Below are 25,682 nucleotides of genomic sequence, written 5' to 3' on the forward strand. Positions count from 1 at the left end.
CCCGGTAAGAGGCCGGGACATAGAGAAAAACAGGCCGCGGCCAATCGAGGCCAAGTGGCCACGGCAACCTGGGAGCCCCCGGATGCCGAACCGAAAAAAGTTTGTTGTTTTTTGTTACGAAAAGCACGAAAACAAAAAGGCGCACAGCGACTCCTGCACAAAACAAAGAAGCCACGGTGCTAGAAAGCCACTTAAACACGGAGAGAAAAACGACAGGGCTTTCTGGCTCCGCGGAAAACTATGAACTGAAGATCACGAGGAGGGGATGTGCCCTCTAGTGGAGCGGGAAGGCACACACATGCATGGTGCAGCACCAGCAAACTTGAAATCTTCAATCAAGTTTGCTTGAAAAGCTGTCCGTGTCGGGGCTCCATGGATGATGTCCCTGTTTGTCCTGGGATAAAGACTTGAATGGTCCATCTAGTCTGCCCAAACATGCACTCTCTATAATTTAATGATTTAATTTAAATTGTTCTTTTTCTTAGATATTTCCGAGCCAGAAACCTAAAGCTCTGCCCGACACAGATACAACAAACATGATCTGGTGAATCAAGAAGCCTTCAAAGAACATCTCGTCCATCTTTTTGATGTTGCTGGCAGTAATGCATTAGTCACAATGAAAATCAAAGATGACACACAATTTCTAATCATGCAGAGGTAAGATGTTTTGTCATGCAGCATGGCCTGCATTGACACTGTTCTTGCAAAGGAGAATAGAGAGTGTGGGAAAAACAGATTATGTACTTACCCTGGTAAGCTCTTTTCAAGTAGATAGGCGAGACATTCTAGACAAGTGGGTTGAATCCCAATGGCTGCGTACCATATGCAGAAGGAATCCACTCTGGATTTTTTCTGTGACTCTGCTCTACTTCACTGTACTCTCTGGCTCCACCTCTAGTTAGTATCTAAGCACTGAGAGCCACCTCACAAAATGGGAAGTAGAGAAAGCCATGGCAATTAAGTCCATAAACAAAAGTTCTGCTCAAGAATTAATATGCGAACATTAACTGCAAAAAGCCAACAAATGCATCAAAGGAGCACAGAAATTACCTCTGCATATAACAGGAACATATATAGAGATTCTTCCCAGGCTGACAGACATCCAAGTATCAACTTGGAAAAGCTTAAACAGACAGAGAGTAGGCAAGCACAGGAAGGACAGGGTGGGAGTCTAGAATGTCCAATCTACTGGAAAAGAGCTTACCAGGGTAAGTAAATAATCTATTTTTCCAGTGCAATAGGTGAGATATTCTAGGCAAGCGAGATGTACAAAAGCAGTCCCAAAAGGCTAGTGTGGGCTGACTGCACCAACCCTCAAGATCGAGGACCCGAAGGCAGAGTCCTGTCTCACTGCCACATCCATTCTGTAGAATTTGGCAAATGTGTGCAAAGTGGACAAAGTAGCTGCCCTAAATATTTCCTCAAGGGAGATCGCTTTAGCCTCAGCCCACGAGGAGGCCATGCTTCTGGTAAAATATGCCTTAACAGGCACAGGAGACGGTTTACTGCAAAGAATGCAGGCTGCCGAAATGGCCTCACATATCCACCTGGAAATAGTGGCCTTGGAAGTGGCATTGCCCCGCTTAGAAGGAGTCAGCATAAACAAGCAAAAGACAAGATTTAGAAACATGATGGCAGATAAAGGCCAAATGGCCCATCTAGTCTGCCCATCCGCGCTAACCCCCAAGGTGGACCCTTGCATCCGGTAACTATGATTCAGGTTATTCTTCCCAATGTGCATCACTTTGCATTTGTCCACATTAAATTTCATCTGCCACTTGAACGCCTAGTCTTCCAATTTCCTAAGGTCCGCTTGCAATTTTTCACAATCCGCATGCGTTTTAACAACTTTGAACAGTTTAGTGTCATCTGTAAATTTAATCACCTCACTCATCATTCCAATTTCCAGATCATTTATAAATAAGTTAAATAGCACCGGTCCCAGTACAGACCCCAGCAGCACTCCACTGTTTACTCTCCTCCAATGAGAAAAATGACCATTTAACCCTACCCTCTGTTTTCTATCTGATAACCAATTCCTAATCCACAACTGAACTTTGCCACCTATCCCATGACTCTTTAATTTTCTCAGGAGCCTCTCATGAGGAACTTTATCAAAAATGTTCTGAAAATCTAGATACACCATATCAACCGGCTCACCTTTATCCACATGTTTATTCACACCTTCAAAGAAGTCAAGCAAATTTGTGAGGTAAGATCCCCCAAGGCTGAACCCATGCTAACTCTGTCTCATTAAATTATGTTTGTCTACGTGTTCCACAATTTTATTTTTTATAATCATTTCTACTGGAAAGATTTTCTATAACATGAAACCAGAGAAATTCTGGTGTGCCTGAGAAATGGGAATATGCAAGGAAGCCCCTGTGAGATCCAAAAAGGCAAGAAACTGTCCCGGGTGCCACCACTGCTATGACAGATCACACTGGCTCCATGCGAAAGCACTGGACCTCGAGCATTGCATTCACATGCATAAGATCCAGGAGCAGTCTCCAATACTCCGAGCCTTTCTATGGTATGACAAAGAATATGGAGTACCTGCTCTAGCCCAAGTCCTCAGATGTCATTAGTTCCATGGTCTGAATATCCAACAAGCATTGTATAGTGGCTTGCATTGTGATCACTTTAATTGAACACCCCACGGGAGAGTCCATAATCTGTCAGAGGACGAGAAAAGGACGGCTCGTAACCTGACTGAATAAATGTCCAGGACCCACTGGTCACAGAAACATAGAAACATGACGGCAGATAAAGGCCAAATGGCCCATCTACAGTAACCATTATCTCTTTCTCTCACAGAGATTCCACGTGCCTATCCCAGGCCCTCTTGAATTCAGATGGTCTCTGCTTCCACCACCTCTTCTGGGAGACTGTTCCACGCATCTACTATCCTTTCTGTAAAAAAGTATTTCCTCAGATTACTCCAGAGCCTATCACCTCTTAACTTCATCCTATGCCCTCTCATTGCAGTTTCCTTTCAAATGAGAGACTTGACTTATGCACATTTATATTACGTAGGTATTTAAACATCTCTATCATATCTCCCCTCTCCCGCCTTTCCTCCAAAGTATACAGATTGAGATCTTTAAGTTTGTCCCCATACACCTTATCACGAAGACCACACACCATTTTAGTAACCTTCCTCTGGACCGACTCCATCCTTTTTATATCTTTTTGAAGGTGTGGCCTCCAGAATGGTACACCAAATTCTAAATGAGGTCTCACCAGTCTTATACAGAGGCATCAATACCTCCTTTTTCCTACTGGCCATACCTCTCCCTATGCAACCTAATATCCTTCTAGCTTTCGCCGTCACCTTTTCAACCTGTTCGGCGTCCTTTTCTCCGACAGGGGACCACTGGGGAGGGATCTCAAGGCACTGAAGTCACCAAAAAAACAAGCTTTAAGCAAAAAAATAAGAAACAGAAGCAGAGCAGCAGCAAAAACTTCTGCTCGGACTGCTTGCAGAAATTGAAACTAATGTTGTTTGCTGACTCTCAGCCTAGTGGGGTGGAGCATGTGTTCAGAAAATTTATGCAACACCTGGACTATGGGTTGAGATTGAACACGTGGTGTATGGAATCCGGAAGGGACGTAACAGTATATTTGTTGAACTGCTGAATAATAGATTTGAACATGAAAATATTAATTGAATAGTAAATTTGAATGGAGGGAGAGGTTTTTATGTCAATGGCTATAGCTGGAGCTAATCTATTTTCACCTAACTCGGTGTTCCACTGTAGAAGAGTACAATATTCATTTATTTAAAAAATTTATATCCAGTCACAGTTTTGAGCGGGTTACACAAAAACAATAAATAAGAAAAAACCCTTATAAAATTTACTTTCACCTGTCAAACTCAATTTCTGTAACAAAAATACAGTGAAATTAAAAAAGAAAAAAAACCTACCTGCAATACATAAAGTAACTTATATATTCTCTCACATAGTATAGTTTTGACTCCTTTTCTAAATTGCATCACAGAATATAACATAACATAACATCACAGGTTATTTTTGGTGGATTTGGGTTTTTTTTTTATTATTGGATGTCAGTTATTGACCACTTTATATATTTAATATAGTATATCAAATGCATCATCATTGCCCACATTAGCAGATGAATGAGACAGCAGTATAAAGGAGCTGTTCCATTGCTGTCTCTTTACCTCCTTCTGCCATCTCAGACTAGCTATACGTCTAACAATAATAATTTAGTAAATTCTAAATATGCTCTCGCTAGATTTGAATATAGTGTAATCAACTTATGAAGAGTATCTACCACGGTGTACCCTAGAAAAAATATTCTTATTAATACTTTACTGTGCTAGTGAATCTGTGTTTGAGGAATATGACTTATTATGAAGTTGTCAGACAATGGAGTCATCTTTTTGTGGCTTAAATAAAAAGTCCTTCCACAAACAAACAAAAAAATTGAACTAGGTGCTTTAGCAACACCAATTTGATTTTGTTCTTTCATTCCCTATTCCTATACTACTGGAGTTCTACTTTAAATATTTCTTATTATATTATTTAAACTAATTTGAATTGGATGTGCAGTATATCAAATTTTAACAAACAATACTGGAAGAATACGACTACAGGCTTTGGCACCTCATTGTCCTGCATGAATTATTAAACATCTCAAGCTCTACCCACCTGCTGGACATATGATGAGAATTGCTGAGTAGCACTGTCTGTGACAGTTTTGTTCCTTTGGGCCATCTCAGAAATGGTTTCCTGTAGAAACTTTGCCAGTTCCAGCTTTGCTGCCAGTCTCTTCCTCAACCTCTCTTCCTTTATTTTAAGGACAAGAAAAAACTCCATTAGATTTCAAGCTTACAGCCACTTTCACCACGCAAGCTTGAAAGTAGTTGTCTTGCATAAGAAACTGTGTCATTAGCAAGCAACCCTGGCCACTGTAACATGGACGTCGGTTAGAGAATTGGGGGTTTTTAGGCAGGCTTAGGCACGATTCTGTTCCAGCTTATTTATACTCTACAATGAAAAGCAGATAAGAAAACATTGCAATAGAGAATGACACAGTGGCTGTTACCCGCAGCTAGCAGCAGGTAACCCGCCGAAACGGGGGAGAGAAAAGGATTGTCACCGCAGGTACGGGGAGGCGTCCATTCATCGCCCCGTGGAGTGATGAATGGCCTTGTCTCCGCAGTGAAGGGAGGGAACACGCGCGGTCACTGATCGCGCTCCCTCCCTACATACTGATAGCTGCCACCACCCAATTGCCGTCCAAGCAGCTCCCTCCTGATCACCGCCACCTGAGCTTGATCACCACAGCCTGATCCATCTCCCTCCCTGCTCCATTGAAATCGCATATGGCTGCCGTAAACGTCATCTCTGATGCAACCAGAAGTTGCATCAGAGACGACCTTTCCTGCAGCCACACACGATTTCAACGCTCCGGCTGCTGGTAGGAAGTACATTTAGAGAAATTGCCTGCTGTAAAGGTAAGAAGCAGGGAGGGAGAAAGGGAGGAAAGGTGGGGTGGGGAGGAACAGATGCTGAAGGGAACTGGTGAAGATGGGCTAGAGAGGAAGACGCTGAAGGGAACTGGGAAAGGTGGGGTGCAGAGGAACAGATGCTGAAGGGAAATGGGGAAGAGAGAGATTCTAGGCTATGGGGGAGCGGAGGAAGAAGATGGGTAGCAGACCAATTTGGAGAAGGTGGAGGGAGAGATGGAAGGGAGAGGCACAGTAACAGAGCATATGGAAGAGACAGAGAAGGCAAACAGTGGATGGAAGGAAATGAATGAGGAGAAGATGAGGAAAGCAGAAACCAGACAACAAAGGTAGAAAAAAAAATATTTATTTTATTGCTTTGGATAAAGTAGTATATTAGTTGTGTTGATAAAAATTTATAAACAAAGCCCTGCCAGCTGAACATCTCTTTCTCTAGTTCAGCAGCCAGAACTTTGAGTTATATATATATATTTTTTTTTTTTTTAATTTCTTTATTCAGTTTTGCATATTACAACAAGTGTATCAGAAAAATTCATATGATCTTATAAATACACACTTGATTTTCCTTCATGTAACACTTTAAATACAACATATCATTTTAATAAACTTGGAACTTGGCAAGTATGTAACTTGGTTTTTAGGAACAGATAAAACTATTGTGATCTCTTAAACTTAAACTGATTTATAAGGAAGGAATAAGCTAAATATTGCAGTACTGAGGCTTGTATGGATGCTGCAGGGACAGGGACAGGGTAGGGACAGTGGTTGCAGGGACGGGGCAGGGGACAGGGGTCGTGGGGATGGGGCGGGGACAGGGTCAAATTTTTTCCCCGTGACATTCTCTACATTGCATCAAGCACCTTTTAGTGTTTTTCACATAGGGGCCCTTTTATTAATGCTTAGTGCACATCAATAGACATTAGTGTACGTTAAGTGCCACATGGCTAAGAGGTTTTTGAGAATCGCACATGGGCATCCTATACAGAATCGCGCCTAAGCCTGCCTAATAAAACCCTGATTCTCTAACCGACATACATGTTACAGACGCCGGTTAGAATCGGGTTGCCACTGAGCTTATCATGGCAAGGGATCGCCCTGCTCTGATAAGTTTAGTGGCAACCCGTCACCACCTCCCAAGAAGACTACAGGCAGGAGGAATGCCCATGGAGCTAGCCTAGGGGATCTGGCCAATCGGAATCCAAGGCCACTCCCAGTACATCCTAAAATGCACTGGGAGATGGGCCTAAGATTCTGGTTGGCCCAGGTGCCCAGGGCCCCTCCTACAGGAGGGGACGTACGCTCCTGAGCCAATCAGGCCCTTAGGCCCTTCCCCGGTGCATCCCATGATGCACTGGGAAGGGGCAGGCCCGCTATTGCAGCGAAAGTGGGCCTGCTGGCCGGTGCAGTCAGCCGCTGTCCAGCCATCGATTCAAGGTTAGGGAGGGGTCTAGGGGTGGGTCCTGGTGGGGATGTCCGAGTGGGGTTAGGGGGTTAAGAACATAAGAACATAAGCAGTGCCTCCGCCGGGTCAGACCACAGGTCCATCCTGCCCAGCAGTCCGCTCCCGCGGCGGCCCAAACAGGTCACGACCTGTCAGAATCATCAGAAGGGGCTCCCTTGCCACCTTGTCTTCCCATTTAAGTCCTGCCTTCCTATCGAAGCCCTAGCCCTCCGGTCTTTCACATTCACGACCTGGTTGGTTTTTACTCATTACCTGGTTAACTTTCTATACTTGTGTTACATCCCAGCTCCTCCTTCAGTATCCCATGATCCCTTTATCCCTCAGGAATCCGTCCAATCCTTGTTTGAATCCCTGGACCGTACTCTGCCTGATCACTTCCTCCGGTAATGCATTCCAAGTGTCCACGACCCTCTGGGTGAAAAAAAACTTCCTTGCGTTTGTTTTGAACCTATCTCCCTTCAGTTTCTCAGAATGCCCCCTCGTATTAGCTGTCCCCTTCAGTCTGAAGAATCTGTCCCTATCCACCCTCTCTATGCCCCTCATGATCTTGAAGGTTTCTATCATATCTCCCCTGAGCCTCCTTTTCTCCAGAGAGAAGAGCCCCAGCCTATCCAGCCTCTCGGCGTATGGGCAGTGTTCCAGCCCTCTTACCATTCTCGTTGCTCTCCTTTGGACTCTTTCAAGTACCGCCATGTCCTTCTTGAGGTGCGGCGACCAATACTGAACGCAGTATTCCAGATGTGGGCGCACCATCGCTCGATACAGTGGCATGATGACTTCCTGTGTTCTGGTTGTTATGCCCTTCTTTATGATGCCCAGCATCCTGTTGGCTTTTTTTCGAGGCTGCCGCGCACTGTGCAGATGGCTTCAGTGATGCATCCACCAGCACACCCAAGTCTCTCTCGAGTCTGCTGTCTCCCAACAATACCCCCCCCCCCAATTTATAGCTGAACAGCGGGTTCTTTTTCCCTATATGCATGACCTTGCATTTGTCCACGTTGAAGCGCATTTGCCATTTGTTTGCCCAGTCTTCCAGCTTGTCCAGGTCCCTTTGCAGGTCCTCACACTCCTCCCTGGTCCTAACTCTGCCGCACAGTTTGGTATCGTCTGCGAATTTTATAACCTCACACTTTACCTCCCTTTCCAGGTCATTGATGAATATATTAAAGAGTAACGGCCCCAGCACCGATCCCTGTGGCACACCGCTCGTGACTCCCCGCCAGTCAGAATATTGACCCTTTACTCCGACCCTCTGCAGTCTACCTGACAACCAGTGCTTGATCCATCTGTGCACATCCCCTCCCACCCCGTGGCTCCACAGCTTCTTAAGTAGCCTTTCATGTGGCACCTTGTCGAAAGCCTTTTGAAAATCGAGGTAAATGATGTCTATGGGCTCCCCATTGTCCACCCGACTGCTTATTCCCTCAAAGAAGTACAGAAGGTTCGTTAGGCATGATCTTCCCTTGCAGAATCCGTGCTGGCTTGTTCTCAGTAGGCCATTCCTCTCGATGTGCTCGCAAATGCCGTCCTTGATCATAGCTTCCACCATCTTCCCTATAATTGAAGTCAGGCTCACCGGCCTGTAGTTCCCGGGGTCACCCCTCGATCCCTTCTTGAAGATAGGTGTGACATTTGCCACTTTCCAGTCCTCTGGTACCTCACCAGTTTTCAAGGATAGGTTGCAAACATGTTGGATTGTGCCCGCTATTTCCTGTCTTAGTTCCTTCAGAACCCTTGGGTGGATCCCGTCCGGGCCCGGTGATTTGCCACATTTTAATCTGTCTATCTGTTTGAGGACATCCTCCTTACTTACCTCTATGTGCTCTAATTTTTCAGCCTGTTCCCCACTCATGAGCTCCTCTGAGTCCGGTATATTAGTTGTGTCTTCGCTCGTGAAAACCGACGAGAAGAACGTGTTCAACCTCTCAGCTACCTCTTTATCCTCCTTAATCACTCCCTTCCTGTCCCCATCGTCCAACGGCCCCACCTCCTCTCTCGCTGGTCGCTTTCCCTTAACGTAACTGAAGAATGCCTTGAAGTTTTTCGTCTCCCTGGCCAACCCCTCTTTGTATTTCCCCTTTGCTTTTTTTACCTCTCGGTGGCATTCCTTTTGGCATTTCCTATGCGTCTGGTGATTTTCCTCTGTTGGGTCCTTTTTCCACCTCCGGAAAGATACTTTTTTGTCCTTTATCGCCCTTTTTACTTCTGTTGACATCCAAACCGGGTCCTTTGATCGTTTGTTCTTGCAGCCTTTCCTGAAATTGGGGACGTACATTCTCTGCGCTTTCTGCAGGGTGTCCCTGAATAGGGTCCAGGCGCTTCCCACAGTCTCCATCCTAAAGATGTTTCTGAGCTTCCTCCCCACCATTTCCCTCATAGCAGCATAGTTCCCTTTCTTGAAGTTCAGCGCAGTTGTTGCAGTCCTCCTAACCACGGGTGTCCCTCTTTCTAGTGTGAATCTAATCATGTTGTGATCACTGTTGCCTAGTGGTCCTCCCACTTCTACCCCTCTCGCTGGCCCCCCTAATCCGTTTAGGATGAGGTCAAGAGTAGCACCCCCTCGCGTCGGTTCTTTGACTAGTTGCTCCATGAAGCAGTCTTTCACCGCTTCTACAAATCCTGTCTCCCTAGTGCAGTTGGAGTGACCCGTACTCCAATCTATCCCCGGGTAGTTGAAGTCCCCCATCACTGTTACACTTCCAGTCCTGCACTCCTGTCTCAATTCCGCTTCCAAGTCATGTCCGACTCCCTCTGGCATGCCAGGTGGTCGATAGTACAGCCCCAGTTTTATGGCCGCACCCTTGTTTCTCGGTAATTTGACCCATAGCGATTCCAGCCCCTCTGTCTTCGTGGCAGGAGGGCTTAGGCATCCCTCCTGCCACCGATCAATTGGGGGGGGGAGGTCGTGGGGTGTCGGCAGGAGGGATTGGTCATCCCACCTGCCAGTGATCATTCGGAAGGGGGGGGAGATCCCTTGCCACGATAAGCTTAGCAGCAGCGGCTGCTTATAATGTATGTGTCTACTGCTAGCCTAGGAAGATGCGTACGGCCACCTAGTTCCGCCTAAGGCTACTTATCCCAGGACAAGCAGGCAGCATATTCTCAACAGTGGGTGACATCACCGACGGAGCCCCGCAGCGGACAGCCTCGAAAGCAGACTTGCTTGAAGATCTTTGTAAGAGCTTCTGAGTGCTGCACTGCGCATGCGCGAGTGCCTTCCTGCCTGAATTAGAGCACACGTCTCCTGTGAGGAACCTCAGTTCAACGTTTTCCGCAGAGCCGAGAAGTTCTCTTCTTTTCAGCTCTGCAGCCTTCGTTGCCTTCTCTCACCGCGGCTTTTTATTATTAAGTTGCTGTGCTCACATTTCCATTCGTTCTAAAAAAAAGAGTTTATTCGGTTTTTTGTTTTTTTCTTTCTGGTCAGCGGCCTTTTGGCCTAGACCTGGCCGCTCACCTCATTCGGTACGTCGGACTTTGTTTTTTCTATGTCCCGGCCTCTTACCGGGTTCAAAATGTGTAGCCAGAGCCATAGTGTAGTGTAGTCTCGACCTCAGCTTTAGGGACAGCCTCGACATCTAAGTCCTCGACCTCAACGCCAGCTTCTGCCTCCACTAAGGCCTCAACCTCGACATCTTCGGTCTCGAAGGCCTCGCCGTCAGCTCCTCTGAAGTCGTCCTCGACGGGTAAGTCTCCTGTTTCTCCTTCAGATACCATTCCTAAGAAGCCTCTAGAGTCTCAGGCATCCCAGGCCATATCCGTGGTCCTGCCAGCCTCTTCAAGACCTCCAGCTAAGCGTGCCTCCAAGCATTGGAAATACTCATCCTCGAGGTCGCCCTCCTTGGAGCGTACTGCTGCACCTTCAGGACCTGATCCCTTTGTCTCGGTGCCTATGTTCGAGGACATGTTAAAAGCTATTCTGACCACTCAGATTTCCTCGGCTCAACTCCTTCCATCCTCGAACCTGCTTCCTTTGAGCCAGCCTGAGCAGCAGTCTGGGACTCCTGTCGAAGCACCTCGAGGCAAGCCTCGGAAGCCTCGCCAGTTCTCATCCAGTGACTCTTCACCTACTCCTCGGACACTGTCTCCTCCACCTCGACCGAAGCATCAATCGAGGCATTCGAGGCTTCTCGCTTCCAAGCTTCCCCAGGAAACATCTCTGCCACAGAAACCTTCGCCTTCTCTGGATACTGAGACTTCTATGCCTCGTTTATCCAAGGCTACTGATCCAAATCTAAACATAAGTTTCGCAAAACTATTACACTGGCTGCTTCTCCTCGAAGTCCATCGAGGTTGAGGACTCCTCCATCGAGACCGCCTCCGAGGGAGTCTTCTCCTCCTGCCTCGACCCACTCTGTTCCTCGAACCCCGGGAACCTCACCATCGAGGATTTGAAGCACAAACACTCACTAACTCCGCCTCACGCAGGTAGTGGAGCTTCCTCAATCACTGTGCGCCTGGACTCTGAACCTTTGTCTCAGTATTCCAGAGAGACTTCTCTGTCCTACTCAGTAGTTCCTCGGTCATAGAAACATAGAAGATGACGGCAGAAAAGGGCTACAGCCCATCAAGTCTGCCCACTCTGCTTACCCACCACGTGTCTATGCCCTAATGACCCAATTTCCTTATCTTGACCCTCGTAGGGATCCCACTGGGTATCCCATTTATTCTTAAAATCTGGCACGCTGTCTGCCTCGATCACCTGCACTGGAAGCTTGTTCCAATAATCAACCACTCTCTCTGTGAAGAAATACTTTCTGGTGTCGCCATGAAATTTTCCACCCCTGAGTTTGAGCGGGTGCCCTCTTGTGGCCGAGGGTCTCTCGACCTCGAAGTCTGCCTCTTTTGCCAGGTTCGTCTTCGATATGGGACAAGCTCTTCAACTGGATCTTCACTCTGATTCCAAATATACACCTGAATACTTGGCCGACATGGAGCTGCCTCATCCACCCAAGGAGACCTTGAGGCTTCCTATGACTCTAGTATTGAAGCAAACATTTTTAAGGAATATGGAAACTCCTTATTCCGTTACAGCCATTCCATTCAAGCTGGAATCTAGGTATCGCACAGTACCTTGCAAAGGCTTCGAGAAATCTCTTTGGTTGTGGAATCTTCTTTAATGAAAGTTCATCCATCTAAGCTTTACGCTGCGGTCCTTCCAGGCAGGGAGGGCCATACAATGGACAAATTTGGCCGTAGGTTATACCAGAATTCCATGATGGCTAACAGAATTCTCAATTATAACTACATTTTCACTGCTTATTTTAACCATTTCCTCAAATTGATGCCTAAGTTCTATCCGGCTCTGGAGGAACAAAGTCTTTCTGAATTTAAACAGATCAGAACTCTGTCTCAACTTCGACTCTTCATGCTGCAAGCCACATACGATGCTTTTGAGCTCTCTTCTAGAGTTTCTGCCTTTGCAGTAGCCATGCGCCGTCTCGCCTGGCTCCGCATTGTTGATATGGATCCCAATCTGCAGGACCATCTAGCAAACTTGCCTTGCCAGGGTAATGAACTCTTTGATGATTCTATTGAAGCTGCTACAAAGCGCCTCTCTGAACATGAGCGCTCTTTTGCTTCCTTGATTCGGCCGAAGCCTAAGACTCCTCCTGCTCGGCCATACAAGCAACCACCGCGTCGTTTTCCCCCAAAAATGACACCAGCTTTCTCCAGGCCTCCGCAACAACGACAGCAGAAGGCTCAGACTCCTGCTGTGACTAAACCAGTTCAGTCTTTTTGACATTCCCAATCTTAACATGCCAACCTCCCTGCATCAAAATTCTCTTTTGCCCATAGGTCATCTTCACCAATTTTATCACCAGTGGGAGATAATCACCTCAGATCTCTGGGTTCTCACCATCCTTCAAGAGGGATACTCACTTCACTTTCTTCAGGTGCCTCCAGATCGCCCTCCAAGAAAGTGTCCTTCCAATTCGTCGCAACTTCCCCTTCTTCTTCAGGAAGCTCAGGCTCTTCTTCGCCTTCGAACTGTTGAGGAGGTTCCTCTGAACCAACGGGACATGGGCTTTTATTCCTGCTATTTTCTAGTCCCAAAGAAGACAGGGGATTTGCGACCCATTCTGGACCTCAGAGCCCTCAACAAATTTCTAGTCAAAGAGCAGTTTCGGATGCTATCTTTACCAACCTTATGTTCCCTGATGGATCAGGGAGATTGGCTATGCTCTCTGGATCTCAAAGAGGCTTACACTCATATCCCAATTCATCCAGCCTCTCGCAAATATCTTCAATTCAGGGTGGGGAATCTTCATCTACAATACAGTTCTTTCTTTCGGACTCACCTCATCCCCCAGAATCTTCACAAAATGTCTGGTGGTGGTGGCTGCAGCCCTCCGTGCCCAGGGTCTCCAAGTTTTTCCATACCTGGACGACTGGCTTATCAAGGCCCCCTCTCAACAAGGGGTTATTGCAGCAACCAACAGACTATTATGTTCCTCCAAAGTCTGGGGTTCAAAGTCAACTTTCCAAAATCCCAGCTGACCCCCATCTCAGTCTCTCCAATTCATTGGGGCCACTCTAGACACTGTCCAGCTAAGAGCGTTTCTACCTCCACCATGTCGGGATACCCTCATTCGCCTTTGCAATCAAGTGTCTCATCTCACATCAATTTCAGCAAGACAAATGATGGTTCTGCTCGGTCACATGGCTTCTACAATTCATGTGACACCTTTTGCCAGACTTAAACTAAACTAAACTAAATCTTAGGTTTGTATACCGCGCCATCTCCGCAGCGCAGAGCTCGGTACGGTTTACAGAGTTAAGAGGAAAGGAACTACAATGAGGGGATATAGGAGAGGGACTAAGGAGATAGAAAGGGACAGGATACTGGAGAACGGGAGGTGATTAGATTTTTGAAAAGAGCCAAGTTTTCAAGTGTTTGTGGAAGGATTGGAAGGAGCTTGAATTTCTGAGCGGGGATGAGAGGTTGTTCCAGAGTTCTGTGGTTTTAAAGGGGAGGGATGTTCCATGTTTTCCTGCGCGGGATATACCTTTTATAGAGGGGAATGATAGTTTCAGTTTTTGAGAGGGTCTGGTGGAGTGTGGGTTTGAGGAATTCCAAAAGAGTGGGATAACGGGAGGAAGGATGTCATGTAGGATCTTGAAGGCTAAGCAGGCACATTTAAGGAGGACTCTGGAGTATACTGGGAGCGAGTGAAGCTTGGAGAGGGTGAGAATGAGGCTTTGGAAAAAATACTGGAAGAACAATAGATTGATTGATGACTTCACCTTCGCATACCTCAATGGACCCTGGCATCTCAGTGGCAACAAATTACAGTAACTCCTTTGTTGAACCAGTCTCTCCACTGGTGGATGCTCTCTTCCAATCTTTCCAGAGGTTTGCTGTTCCACAATCTCCCTCATCAGAAGGTTCTCACAACAGACTCGTCAACTTACGCATGGGGAGCCCATCTCGACGGACTCCATTCCCAAGGTCATTGGACTCCTGCGGACTGTCTTTGTCATATCAATCTGTTGGAACTCAGAGCAATTTTCAATGCTCTCAAAGCTTTTCAACACCTTCTTCACGACAACGTAGTCCTTGTCCGGACGGATAACCAAGTCGCCATGTACTATGTCAACAAACAGGGAGGTACGGGATCTCACTCCCTTTGTCAAGAAGCTCTGAAGCTGTGGGATTGGGCAATCCATCAGAACATCTTTCTCAGAGCTGCATATATTCAAGGTCAGCACAACTGTCTGGCGTACAAATTGAGTCGTCTTCTGCAACCTCACGAATGGACACCCAATTCCTCGCCTCTATGTCAGGTGTTTGTTCAATGGGGGACCCCTCAAATAGACCTCTTTGCGTATCCCCTCAACAAGCTGCCTCAGTTCTGCTCTCGAATATACTCTCCCCAGCATCTCGAGGCAGATGCTTTTCTCCTGGATTGAATGGGTCATTTTCTCTATGCCTTCCCTCCATTCCCTCTGATTCTCAAGTCTCTTGTCAAACTCAAGACAGAACATGCCACCATGATTCTGATAGCTCCTCGGTGGCCCAGACAACTGTGGTACTTCCTTCTACTTCAACTCAGCACCAGGGAGCCTCTGCTTCTACCAGTTTTTCCCTCTCTGCTTACTCAGAGTCAAGGATCCTTGCTGCATCCCAACCTGCATTCTCTTTACTTAACAGCTTGGTACCTTTCAACCTAACAGACTCTCTACAGTTCTCTCAGTCTTTACAAGATATTTTGGTCGCTTCCAAAAAGCCGTCCACTTGGCAGTGTTATGGCCAGAAATGGACTAGATTTTCTACTTGGTGTTCCACTCGCCATATGGAGCCAATGTCTACCTCCTTGGCTTCTGTTTTGGATTATTTACTTCACTTATCACAATCTGGACTTCAGTCTACATCTATCTGAATCCATCTCAGTGCGATTGCTGCTTTTCATCAGCCTCTTGATGGTAAATCTGTCTGCACATGCTGTGGTTTCCCGCTTTATGAAAAGACTTTTTAATGTTCATCCACCACTTAAACCACCCCCAGGTGGTCTTGGCTCAATTGATGAAACCTCCCTTTGAACCAATTGATAAGGCTCATCTCAAGTACCTTACTTGGAAAGTAGTTTTCCTGATTGCCCTCACGTCTGCTCGAAGAGTCAGCGAGTTACAAGCTTTGGTTGCGGATCCACCTTTCACAGTTTTCCACCATGACAAGGTGGTCCTCCGTACTCATCCAAAATTCTTACCTAAAGTTGTTTCAGAATTTCACATCAATCAATCTATCATCAATCAATCTATTGTTTTTCCAGTATTTTTTCCAAAGCCTCATTCTCACCCTGGAGAAATGGCGCTCCATACTTTGGACTACAAGCGTGCCTTGGCTTTCTACTTGCAACGCACTCAACCTTACAGAACAGCCCCACAACTTTTCATCTCCTTCGATCCAAATAAGTTGGGCATCCTGTCTCGAAGCGAACCTTCTCCAACTGGATGGCTGCTTGCATCTCTTTCTGCTATGCTCAGGGTGGTCTCCCTCTGCAGGGTCGAGTCACGGGCCACAGAGTTAGAGCTATGGCGGCGTCTGTAGCTTTTCTCAGATCAATTCCTATTGAGGAAATCTGCAAGGCTGCCACTTGGTTCTCGGTTCATATATTTACCTCTCATTACTGTCTGGATACTTTCTCCAGAAGGGATGGCCATTTTGGCCAATCTGTTTTGCAAAATCTTTTTTCTTAACTTGCCAACTCTCCCTCCATTCCTTTATGCTTAGCTTGGAGGTCACCCACTGTTGAGAATATGCTGCCTGCTTGTCCTGGGATAAAGCATAGTGACTTACCGTAACAGTTGTTATCCAGGGACAGCAGGCAGATATTCTCACAACCCACCCTCCTCCCCTGGTTGGCTTATTAGCTAGGTATCTGAACTGAAGTTCCTCATAGGAGACGCACGCCCTAACTTGGGCGGGAAGACACTCGCGCATGCGCAGTGCAGCACTCGGAAGCTCTTACAAAGATCTTCAAGCAAGTCTGCTTTCGAGGCTGTCCGCTGCGGGGCTCCGTCGGTGACGTCACACACTGTTGAGAATATCTGCCTGCTGTCCCTGGATAACAACTGTTATGGTAACTGTGCTTTCTGGGCCAAGCTATGCCCACTAGCTTAGGTGGGCTTGCGTGCCTCTCTAGGCTCCCAGAGGTGCCTCCAATGTAGGCGGCCTGCCTTGAGAGGGTTTGTTTTTTGTTTTTTTAGAAAACATGCACCCCGATTGACTGGTTAGGCAGCAGTTGGCCTCCTACAATCGGGACGCTGTTTATAGAATCTGGGCCTTAGTGTGCACTAATGTCTGTTAGTCTATGCTAAGCTTTAGTAAAAGGGCCCCTTAGTTTCCTATAGAGAAAGTGATTTTATACACTCATGTTTTTGCCTCACTATAGCTTTTAGGCAATCATTCATTCAAATTTCTGCCACAGAAAATAGTGTGCATATAACTCAGCTCACAGTCTTTATGCTCTCAACACCCCCATACTGCCCTGCCATTAATTAGTGCTTGTGATCACCAGCTGACAATTTATTGCCTGATTTCCTGTAGGGAATGACACCATTCACTTAACTTTATCCTGAGTATATGCAAATTTCAGTACCACTAATTTATACTGAATGTTAATTTCATATGTAAAAGGTAGACAGTAATGCCTAACGATAGGATATAATGCTACATAGTGTGTTCCACAATTTATGGACCAGACCACATGTGTCAAACACAAGGACCACAGGCCGAATCCGGCCCTCCTAGCCATTTTATGTGGCCCACGACAGTGTTCCCAAACTTCCCCCTTCTCACAGCCCAGCATGTCTTCCCTCCCGTGCCAGTCCGTATGTCGCCGTCATGCTGAAAACTCTGCCAGCTTCAGTAGCGATTCACCAGTTTTCCTTGGCTCCCCTTCCTGCTTTCCATCTGCTGCAGTCTGTCTCCAATGACATGAAACTTCCTGTTTCCACCTGGGTGGACCACGACAGTTGAAAAGCAGAAAGGGGAGCCACAGACGTTGCTGAATCACTGCCAAGGCTAGCAGATTTTTCAGCATGACAACGACGTCGGACCGACACGGGAGAGAACACATGCTGGGCTGTGAAGAGAGAGAGATTGGACCTGGGGTGGTGTGGGGGAAGAGGGAAAGAGATACTTGAAGGGAGAACTATTGGGAATAAAAAGGGAGAAATGGTGGACCTGGGAGGAGGGAGGGAGGGAGGCAGGCAGACAAGGGGAGATATGGGATGGGGGCAGTTGGGAAGAGAAAGGGAGAGAAGTTGGATCTGGGGATGGAAGGGAGGGAGAAATGTAGGTCTTGGGGTGGAATGGAGAGAGAGATGCAGCATCTCTTTTTCACCTCCCATCATACAGCATCAAGGGGGAAGGGAAGAAGAACAGAAAAGAGAGGGAGCAAAATGTTGGGGAAATAGGAGAGATGTGGTAATGAGGAGTAGATAGAAGGAAATAGGAGGCTGGGAAAGGAGTGAGATGGGAAATGGGAAAGCTAGGGACTGAGAGGAAATGGAGAACTGAGAGGTAACAGAAAATGTAAAAAGAAGGGTGAGAAAGAGAGCAAGATTTGAGTGGACAGAGGCAAAAAAGAAAAAATTAAGAAAGCTGAATGGGAAAAATCAATGTTAGAGACAGGCATAAGGAGGGAATGGAAGAAGAGAGAAGAGGAGAAAAATGGACAGCAGACACTGGAAAGAAAAGTAGTGGAAGATATATAAAAAGCAAAAAGAGAAACTGGGACCAAGATGATGGAAAAGCAAAATGACCAGACAACAAAAGGTAGAACAAATGTGTATCCTGTCAAAGCTGGTGTTAGACAGAAAGCCGTGAACTAGGACCTAAAAGAGAGAAGAAAAGTCTTTTTTATTTATTTTGTTTATACTACAGAGCTGGTGTGGGGTTGACGAGGTTGTATCCCTATACTTCTACTAAGACCAACCCCCTCTTCTACAAAGCTGCACAGTAATGTCCCCAAAGCCCATATAGCTTTAAAGGCTTCGGGGCTGTTGCCACACGGCTTTGTAGAAGAGGGGGTAAGTATCTTAATAAAAAATTTGGGCCCACGACTTAGCCTGTGCTTTAGATTTTGGCCCCTTATGTGATTTGAGTTTGACACCCCTGGGCCAGACCATAAGCCCAACTTGGCCCTTACTATTGCAGACACATTTGCTTGGTCAAGATGTCAGAATTCAAACCTTTTTGGATGCTGTCTCAAAAGTAGAAGGCAACATGTCAGGAAACAGCTTCACAAATACAGGTAGGAGGAACTCCATAAAGGGTACAATTATAAAGACGGTGAAAGGGAGTAGGCGGAAGAGGTCAACACATGTCCTCATCAGCTATAAAAGTACAAAAGAAAAATTGTTGTGTTATAGCCTATAAACCTAGTAACATGTATTATCTACTCTGCTCAGCCCCTTGGCATTCTCACAACAAGAATTATGCCCATCATCATCTATGATCCTCTTTTAACTAAAACAATTACAGCAAACAAGTATGCAAGCAGAGTTCCAATTTGAAAAATAAGTCAATTTTAGAATGCCACAAATTATTTCCTTGGGTCTGGAATTTTCCTCTTATTATTTTTGGGCTCCTAGCTCATAACTTACCTCAACTGATCTTCTGAACCATAATCATTCATACACAACTTCAGATTCCTTGTTCCTCCTCCCCCTCCCCTAAAAAGTGAATCTTCTACTCCCATCTAGTCCCTTCATTGCAGTAGGTTTAGATTCCAGCTTCCTCCAGAACCCTTCAAGCAGGTACTATTGCAAATCTGGACACTAGAAGGTAGATTTTAGAAAGGACATGCAGAGGGGAATTTCAATGTTACAAGTCAGGACATGTGGCATTCCCATATTATTTTACAAGATGCTATGCCATACAAAAAGCTTCTTGTAAAATTGAAGGACTGCATGACTAAACCCCCACGTAAATAGGCAGCAGCAATTTTCGAAAGCTGGCATAAAGAACCCCTCACCCAACATAGTCGGGGGAGCAGCTTTCCAAAATCATTGCACCGCTCTGCAAAGACAGCCAATACCAGCACTGGTGCACTGCCACATTGCCCCATAGGGAAACCTGCACTGGGATGGAATTGCTTAACACCTACCCCCAACATTAAAGTCACTCCTCTTTAGAGGCCCCCCTACACCTCACTCCGCTGACCTGGTTCTCAAGCTCACTAGGGATCCCTGGTGTTTAGTGGGGAAGCAGCAATGTCACTTTCTTATGGCTAATAGATCTTCAAAATGATCACCGAAACCTCTAGTGATAATATTGCAAAATGAACATATATAAGAAAAATTATGTCTTTTACCTGATAATTTTCTTTCCTTTAGGCACAGCAGATGAATCCAGAGACTAGTAGGTTATGCCTATCTGCCAGTAGGTGGAGAGAGTTCAGACTCTGAACTCTGGCTTATTAGAAGACAAGCCTCCTGGTAAATTAGTATTACTCGTAACATGCGAAAATTACTCGTAACAAAGCTGCTAAAACTCCTTTTCCACATTGGTTTAACAATATTGTTAATAATTGTGGTATATCAAATAAAGTAACTGTAATTGTAAGAAAGGAAAAAAAAACTATTAAAACGTAACATATGAAACCCAAAAATCAAATTGATACTAAAAAACAGTAGAGTGGGACTCTGGATTCATCTGCTGCACCTAAAGGAAAGCAAATTATCAGGTAAAACATAATTTTTCCTTCCTTAGCGTCAGCAGCAGATGAATTCAGAGACTAGTAGGATGTAGTAAAGCATTCCTTATTATGGGAGGGATCTGGAAAGCACACCTGACAGGATTGACTCTCCGTCAACATCATCCACTCTCGTCACCACGTCCAACCGATAAACGTTTAGAGATCGAGTGTCAAGAAGACCAAGTCGCCGCCAGACAAATCTCCTCCAAAGAAAAATACTGCGACTCTACTCAAGAGGTTGCCACCAATCTCATAAAATGCACTTTACATGCTACCGGAAGCGCCCAATGTATTAAAATGTATGCCAAAACAATCGCTTCTCTAATCTATCTTGCCATTGTCACCATAGAGCAGGGGTGTCAAACTCAATCACATAAGGGGCCGAAATCTAAAACATAGGCTAAGTCGAGGGATGAATTTTTAATTAGGGGTCCTTTTAATAAGGTACGCTAACCGATTTAGAACGCTAAATGCGCAATTTAATAAAAGGACCCCTTAGTTTTAGTAGAAGTATAGGGTTACATCCTCTCCAAGCCCATGCCGGCTCTGTGATGTAAATAAAATAAATAAAAAAGAAAGACTTTGCCTCTCTCTTTTACATCCTAGTTCATGCTTGCTGTCTTAACACCAGCTCTGGCAGGATACACATTTCAAATCTGACATACTGTAATCACAAAATAGAAAATAAAATTATTTTTTCTACCTTTTGTTGTCTGGTCATTATTCAAATCATGTTGCTCCCAGGCTCTTGTTGTCTTCTGATAACTCGCTTGCCAGGGTCTCCTGCCCATTTGTCATTTTCTTATTTCTCCGTGCTAACCATCCATCTTCCATCTCTGTCCTCCCCTTCCCTCCCCTGGAGGTCTGGCATCTTTCTTTTTTTTTTTGTCTCCATCCACACAGCTGCAGCGATGGACCCCACACCATCCCCAGAACCACCATCTCTCCTTTTCTCAATTACCCTTTCATCCAGCATCTCTCCCTTCTTCCCCACCACCCCAGGGTCCACCATTTCTCCCTTTTTCTTCCCAACTACCCTATCCAGTATCTCTATCCCCCCACCACACCATCCCTTGTGTGTCCAACTTCTGTCTCTTTCTGTTCTTTCCCGCCCTCTAGCCTATTGTCCACCATCTCTCTCCCTCTCCTCTGTTTTTAGACCCATTATTTCTTCCACTCCCCCCTGGCATATGCATATCTGTTTGGATCTCTTCTTCCCTCCCTCCGTGTACTTCTACACCAGGGCCCGCCCGGCCCCCGCCTCCCACCCCGAAAGCCTGCATGTCTTCCCCCTTCTTCTTCCCGGTCTCACCTTTGAGATTTGGCCTGCCATTCCTTCCCTCCCTCCATCCCAGCCTCCTGGTCTCATCTTCAAAGTAGCCTGCAAGAGGATCGCCAGTCAGCTGTAGCAAACCTAGCAGGCTGCCTCAGTTTCCGCAGCATGTTCCTTCTGCCATGGTCCCGCCCCTTCTCTGACGTACAGGATTGCGGCAGAGGGAACGTGCTGCGGAGGTCGACGGCAGCCTGCTAGGTTCGCTACAGCAGACCAGCGATCCTCTTGCAGGCTGCTTTGAAGATGAGACCGGGAAGCTGGGATGGAGGGAGAGAAGGAATGGCGGGCCAAATCTGCCCCATAGGCCTGAGTTTGACACCCCTGCCTTAGAGGTCACAGCCCCTTTCTTAGGGCTGGAGAATAGAACAAAAATGTGGCCAGACTCCTGGAAATCATTGGTGACCTGCAAGTACCTAATAAAGATTCTGCAAATGTCCAGGAGCTTCAAATCCCAGAAATGGTGTTCATAATCTTCCTCCTTGAAAGAGGGCAAAATCAAGGATTGATTGATATGAAAATCCAACATGACCTTTGGGAAGAAAAAAGGAACTGTACATACCATAACTTCCGCGTCCAAAAAGCATAACAAACTGCTCTCTACAAAACAACACTTGCACCTTGGAAACCCTTTGGGCTAAGAAAATTGCTGCAAGAAACACCATTTTGAGCATAAAATCTTTGTTGTCTTTTTCAGTGGCTCAAATGGAACATGCTGCAACATTCGCAAAACTAGATTCCAATCTGGATAAGGCTTTCTTAAATGGGGGCCTGAGCCAATTAATCCCTCTCAAAAACCAAACCACCTCTGACTGCGATGCCTAGGAAGAATTAGAGATATTCAACCTCCATAGCATGCTAGTGCAACAAATTGTACACCAGACCTTTAGACAGCCCTTCTTCTAGGAAGTCCAAAATTTTCGGAAGCGAAGAATGAAACGGCAAAACACCCCTTTGATCACACCATGACTTGAACATTCGCAAGACTGTAGCATAAGCTGTGGATGTAGATCTTTTCTTTGCTTGTAGAAGAGTTGTTATCACCTGGTACGAGTAACCCTTCAGTCTGAATTTTGACCTCTCGATGGTAAGGCCATAAGACCAAAGCGGGAGGGATCCTCTATCTTGACTAGACCTTGCAAGAGAAGATGTGTGTCATCAGCAGCTCTACTGATCACTTGATAACATCCAGGCGAGGTCTGCATACCACAGCCAACTAATCTGGAGTCACTAGAATTACTAGCTCTGGGTGAGTGCTCAGTCAATACAACACCCTGCCAATCATTGGCCATGGAGGAAAAATATATAGCAGTGGGACCTGTGGCCATAGCTGCAGCAGAACGTTGATCCTTTCAGATGTCTCATCTCCGTCTCTGCTGAAAAATTGTGGCCATTATATCCATCCCTGCCATTCCCCAACTCTGGACTATCAACTGGAAGGCTGCTTCTAACAGCCACCACCCTCTCAAGTCCAGCTGATTTCAGCTGAGAAAATCTGCCTGAACATTCAATTTTCCTGCAATGTGTGCTGCTGAGATAATCTGCAAGTGCATCTCCGCCCAGCTCAAAGCATGTGAGCATTTATTACTAGAGGAACACTGTGTGTGACTCCCTGCTTGTTAATATATGCCACTGTCATCACATTGTTGGACAGGAAATGAATCGCTTTGCCCTACAATAGAGGTTGAAAGGCTAGGAGAGCCCTATGGACCGTCACCAACTCTAGATGACTGATAGATCATTTGGCTTCCTCCACTTTCCATCACCCCTGGATCAGTGATCCAAACAATGGGCTCTCCAACCTGTGTTAGTTGTCACATGGAGCCAATTGGCCGTTGCTAACTGAACGCCCTGTAGGTTAGAATCTTGCAGCTACCAGGCCATGTTGCTGTGAGCTTGTGAAGTCTACCGCAGTCACCAATGATATTCCTGAGTCATCGGTGACCACCATTTCAAAAGAGAATTTGGAGGGGTTTCATGTGAAATTGTGCCCAGGGAATTGCCTCCAAGGTTGCCACCATGGACCTCAACAAATGCATATAGTCCCAAGCCCTGGGACATGGAAAACTGACAAATTTGCACTTGAAGCTTCTCTCCTCGCCAGAGGAAGAAACACTTTAGCTCACGCCATGTCAAACCTTACCCCTCAGGTATTCTAGGGTCTGAGAAGGGAAAAGGTGGCTCTTTGGAAAACTAATGACCTATCCCAAGGACTGCAAGAATGCACACACCTTTCTGTGGTTTCTCCTGCTTTGAAGGAGCTGAATTAGCCAATCGTCCAAATAGGGGTGCACCTGAACCCCCCTACTACCTCAAATAGTCTACTACTACCACCATCACCTTGGAAAAGGTGCGGAGGGCTCTGGCCAGACCAAAGGGCAGAGACCGAAACTGTAAATGCTGACCTCACACCGCAAAGTGCAGGAAATGCTGATAAAGAGGTCAAATCGGAATATGTAAATAGGCATTCTTAAGGTCCAGAACCAAGAGAAACTCCCCTGGCTGCACCACTGAAATGATGGACCACACTGTCTCCATATGAAAGTGCTTGACTTTGAGGAATTTGTTGACCATTTTGAGATCAAGAACTGGACAGAAAATGCCCTCTTTTTTTCACAACAAAATAAATTGATCATCCCTACCCATGTTCTGTGGGTGGAACGAGCACTACCGCTTCCATTTCTATTGAGGTATCCAAAGTCTTTCTGACCGCCTCCCTCTTGGGTAGGCAATGTACACAGGAACTCCAAGAAAAAAAATCTTTGACAGGAGAGGACAATTCTAATTTGTAGCCTTCTTGAATAATATCCAGCACCCAGCGATCTGTAGTAATGTTGGCCAATTCTGCAAAAAAAAAAAAAAAAAATGGGCTAGCCATCCCCCTATCTGGATGACAGAGTAAGCCAGTGCCCTGTCATTGTGAAGAACAGGCAGCAGTGGGGCAGGAGAGTTGAGATGCAACCCTTTTGTCCTGTCAAAAGGATTTTCACTGAAATCCAGACTTTTGAGAAAGGGGAGGTCTTCCAGGCCTATAACACTGTCTCTGAAACAATACCATCGCTAGAAATCCTTTCCTAGCAGTCTGGTCTTATCCTCAGGTAAGTGCTGAGATTTAGAATCCCCAAAATTCTTAATTTGTCCAAATCTGCAGCAAACAGAAACTTCTCCTTAAAAGGGAACCTCAATCAGCTGCTGTTTTGGAGCAGCATCCGCAGACCAGTGGCAATGTCAAAGGAAGTGCCTCACCGTCACTGCCAATATTATTTGCTTTGCTGAAGCTTCAATAAGATCACACAGTGAGGCAGCTAAATAGGCCAGCCCTGTCTCCACATCTGGAAACTCAGTAGGAAGCCGAGTGCCTGATTCCATTAAAGAATCCTAAACCAGCTGAGACTAGTTCCTACACCGCAAGAGCTTCAGACCACTGCCTGCAAGGAAAGCGCTGAAACTTCAAAAGACATCTTTAAGGAAGCCTCTAGTTTCCTATGCTGTACGTCTCTCAGCACTATCTTCCATTCCACCAGCAGCATGGTCTTTTTAGTCACTGCTGCCACCAAGATGCCCACTTTAGGAAGTTTAAGCTTTTCTAGCTCCTCTTGAGAAACTGGGTAAAGCTTTAGCCACTGTAGCCCTGCATCTCGGGTGTCCCATTGCGCTATCAGCTCCTGCACTACTTCATGCACCAGGAAAACCTTAGGGGGCTTTCGAATGCTGCCCATTTTCGGATTAGCCATGGCAGGTGACACCTGCTCAGGCATGGAAGTGTTCAGAGCTCGCAGAACCTTAGAAATAAGCAAAGGAAGCTCCTCTCTGTGAAAAACCCTCACTACCATGGGGTCATCAGCTTCTTGGGCCACAACCCCCTCATCCTCTAGATCCGGCCCATGAGTTCCCGCTCCTAACGCTGCCGGAGCCACCCACTAAAGAGAAGTGGAAACAGGGGTCACAGAGCCTCCCTTCTGAGCATGAGAATACCTGCTTCCGCAAGGTAGTCAGACTCTCAGACTGGTGAAAAGGGCTCTGGGAGTTAAGGGCTGCCCCATGCCAGCATTTTTAGACTGACCTGCTCCCTCAGCAGAAGCATTGGATAAATAAAGTGCACTAGATGTGGTGTATTTAGATTTTAGCAAAGGAGGAAAGGGATGTTACCAGTGGTATGCCTCAAAGTTCTGTTCTTGGGCCTATTCT

General features: G+C 46.1%; 1 protein-coding gene across 12 annotated transcripts in view; it reads right to left on the reverse strand.

Annotated features, from left to right (window-relative positions):
• The window catches only part of LETM2 (leucine zipper and EF-hand containing transmembrane protein 2), a 171,128-nt gene that overhangs the window by 53,703 nt on the left and 91,743 nt on the right, over window positions 1–25,682 (reverse strand). For 11 of the 12 annotated variants that reach the window (XM_033948609.1, XM_033948608.1, XM_033948606.1 and 8 more), the window contains 2 exons: window positions 18,657–18,800; window positions 4,677–4,814 (listed from right to left, as the gene is read on the reverse strand). In XM_033948609.1, the coding sequence (XP_033804500.1) occupies window positions 4,677–4,814; window positions 18,657–18,800 (282 nt within the window). The remainder of the gene's footprint in view (window positions 1–4,676; window positions 4,815–18,656; window positions 18,801–25,682) is intronic. The other variant, XM_033948610.1, reaches the window with a different exon arrangement.

The sequence above is a fragment of the Geotrypetes seraphini genome, chromosome 6 (genome assembly GCF_902459505.1).
Source record: "Geotrypetes seraphini chromosome 6, aGeoSer1.1, whole genome shotgun sequence".
In the NCBI taxonomy this organism is placed as follows: domain Eukaryota; kingdom Metazoa; phylum Chordata; class Amphibia; order Gymnophiona; family Dermophiidae; genus Geotrypetes; species Geotrypetes seraphini.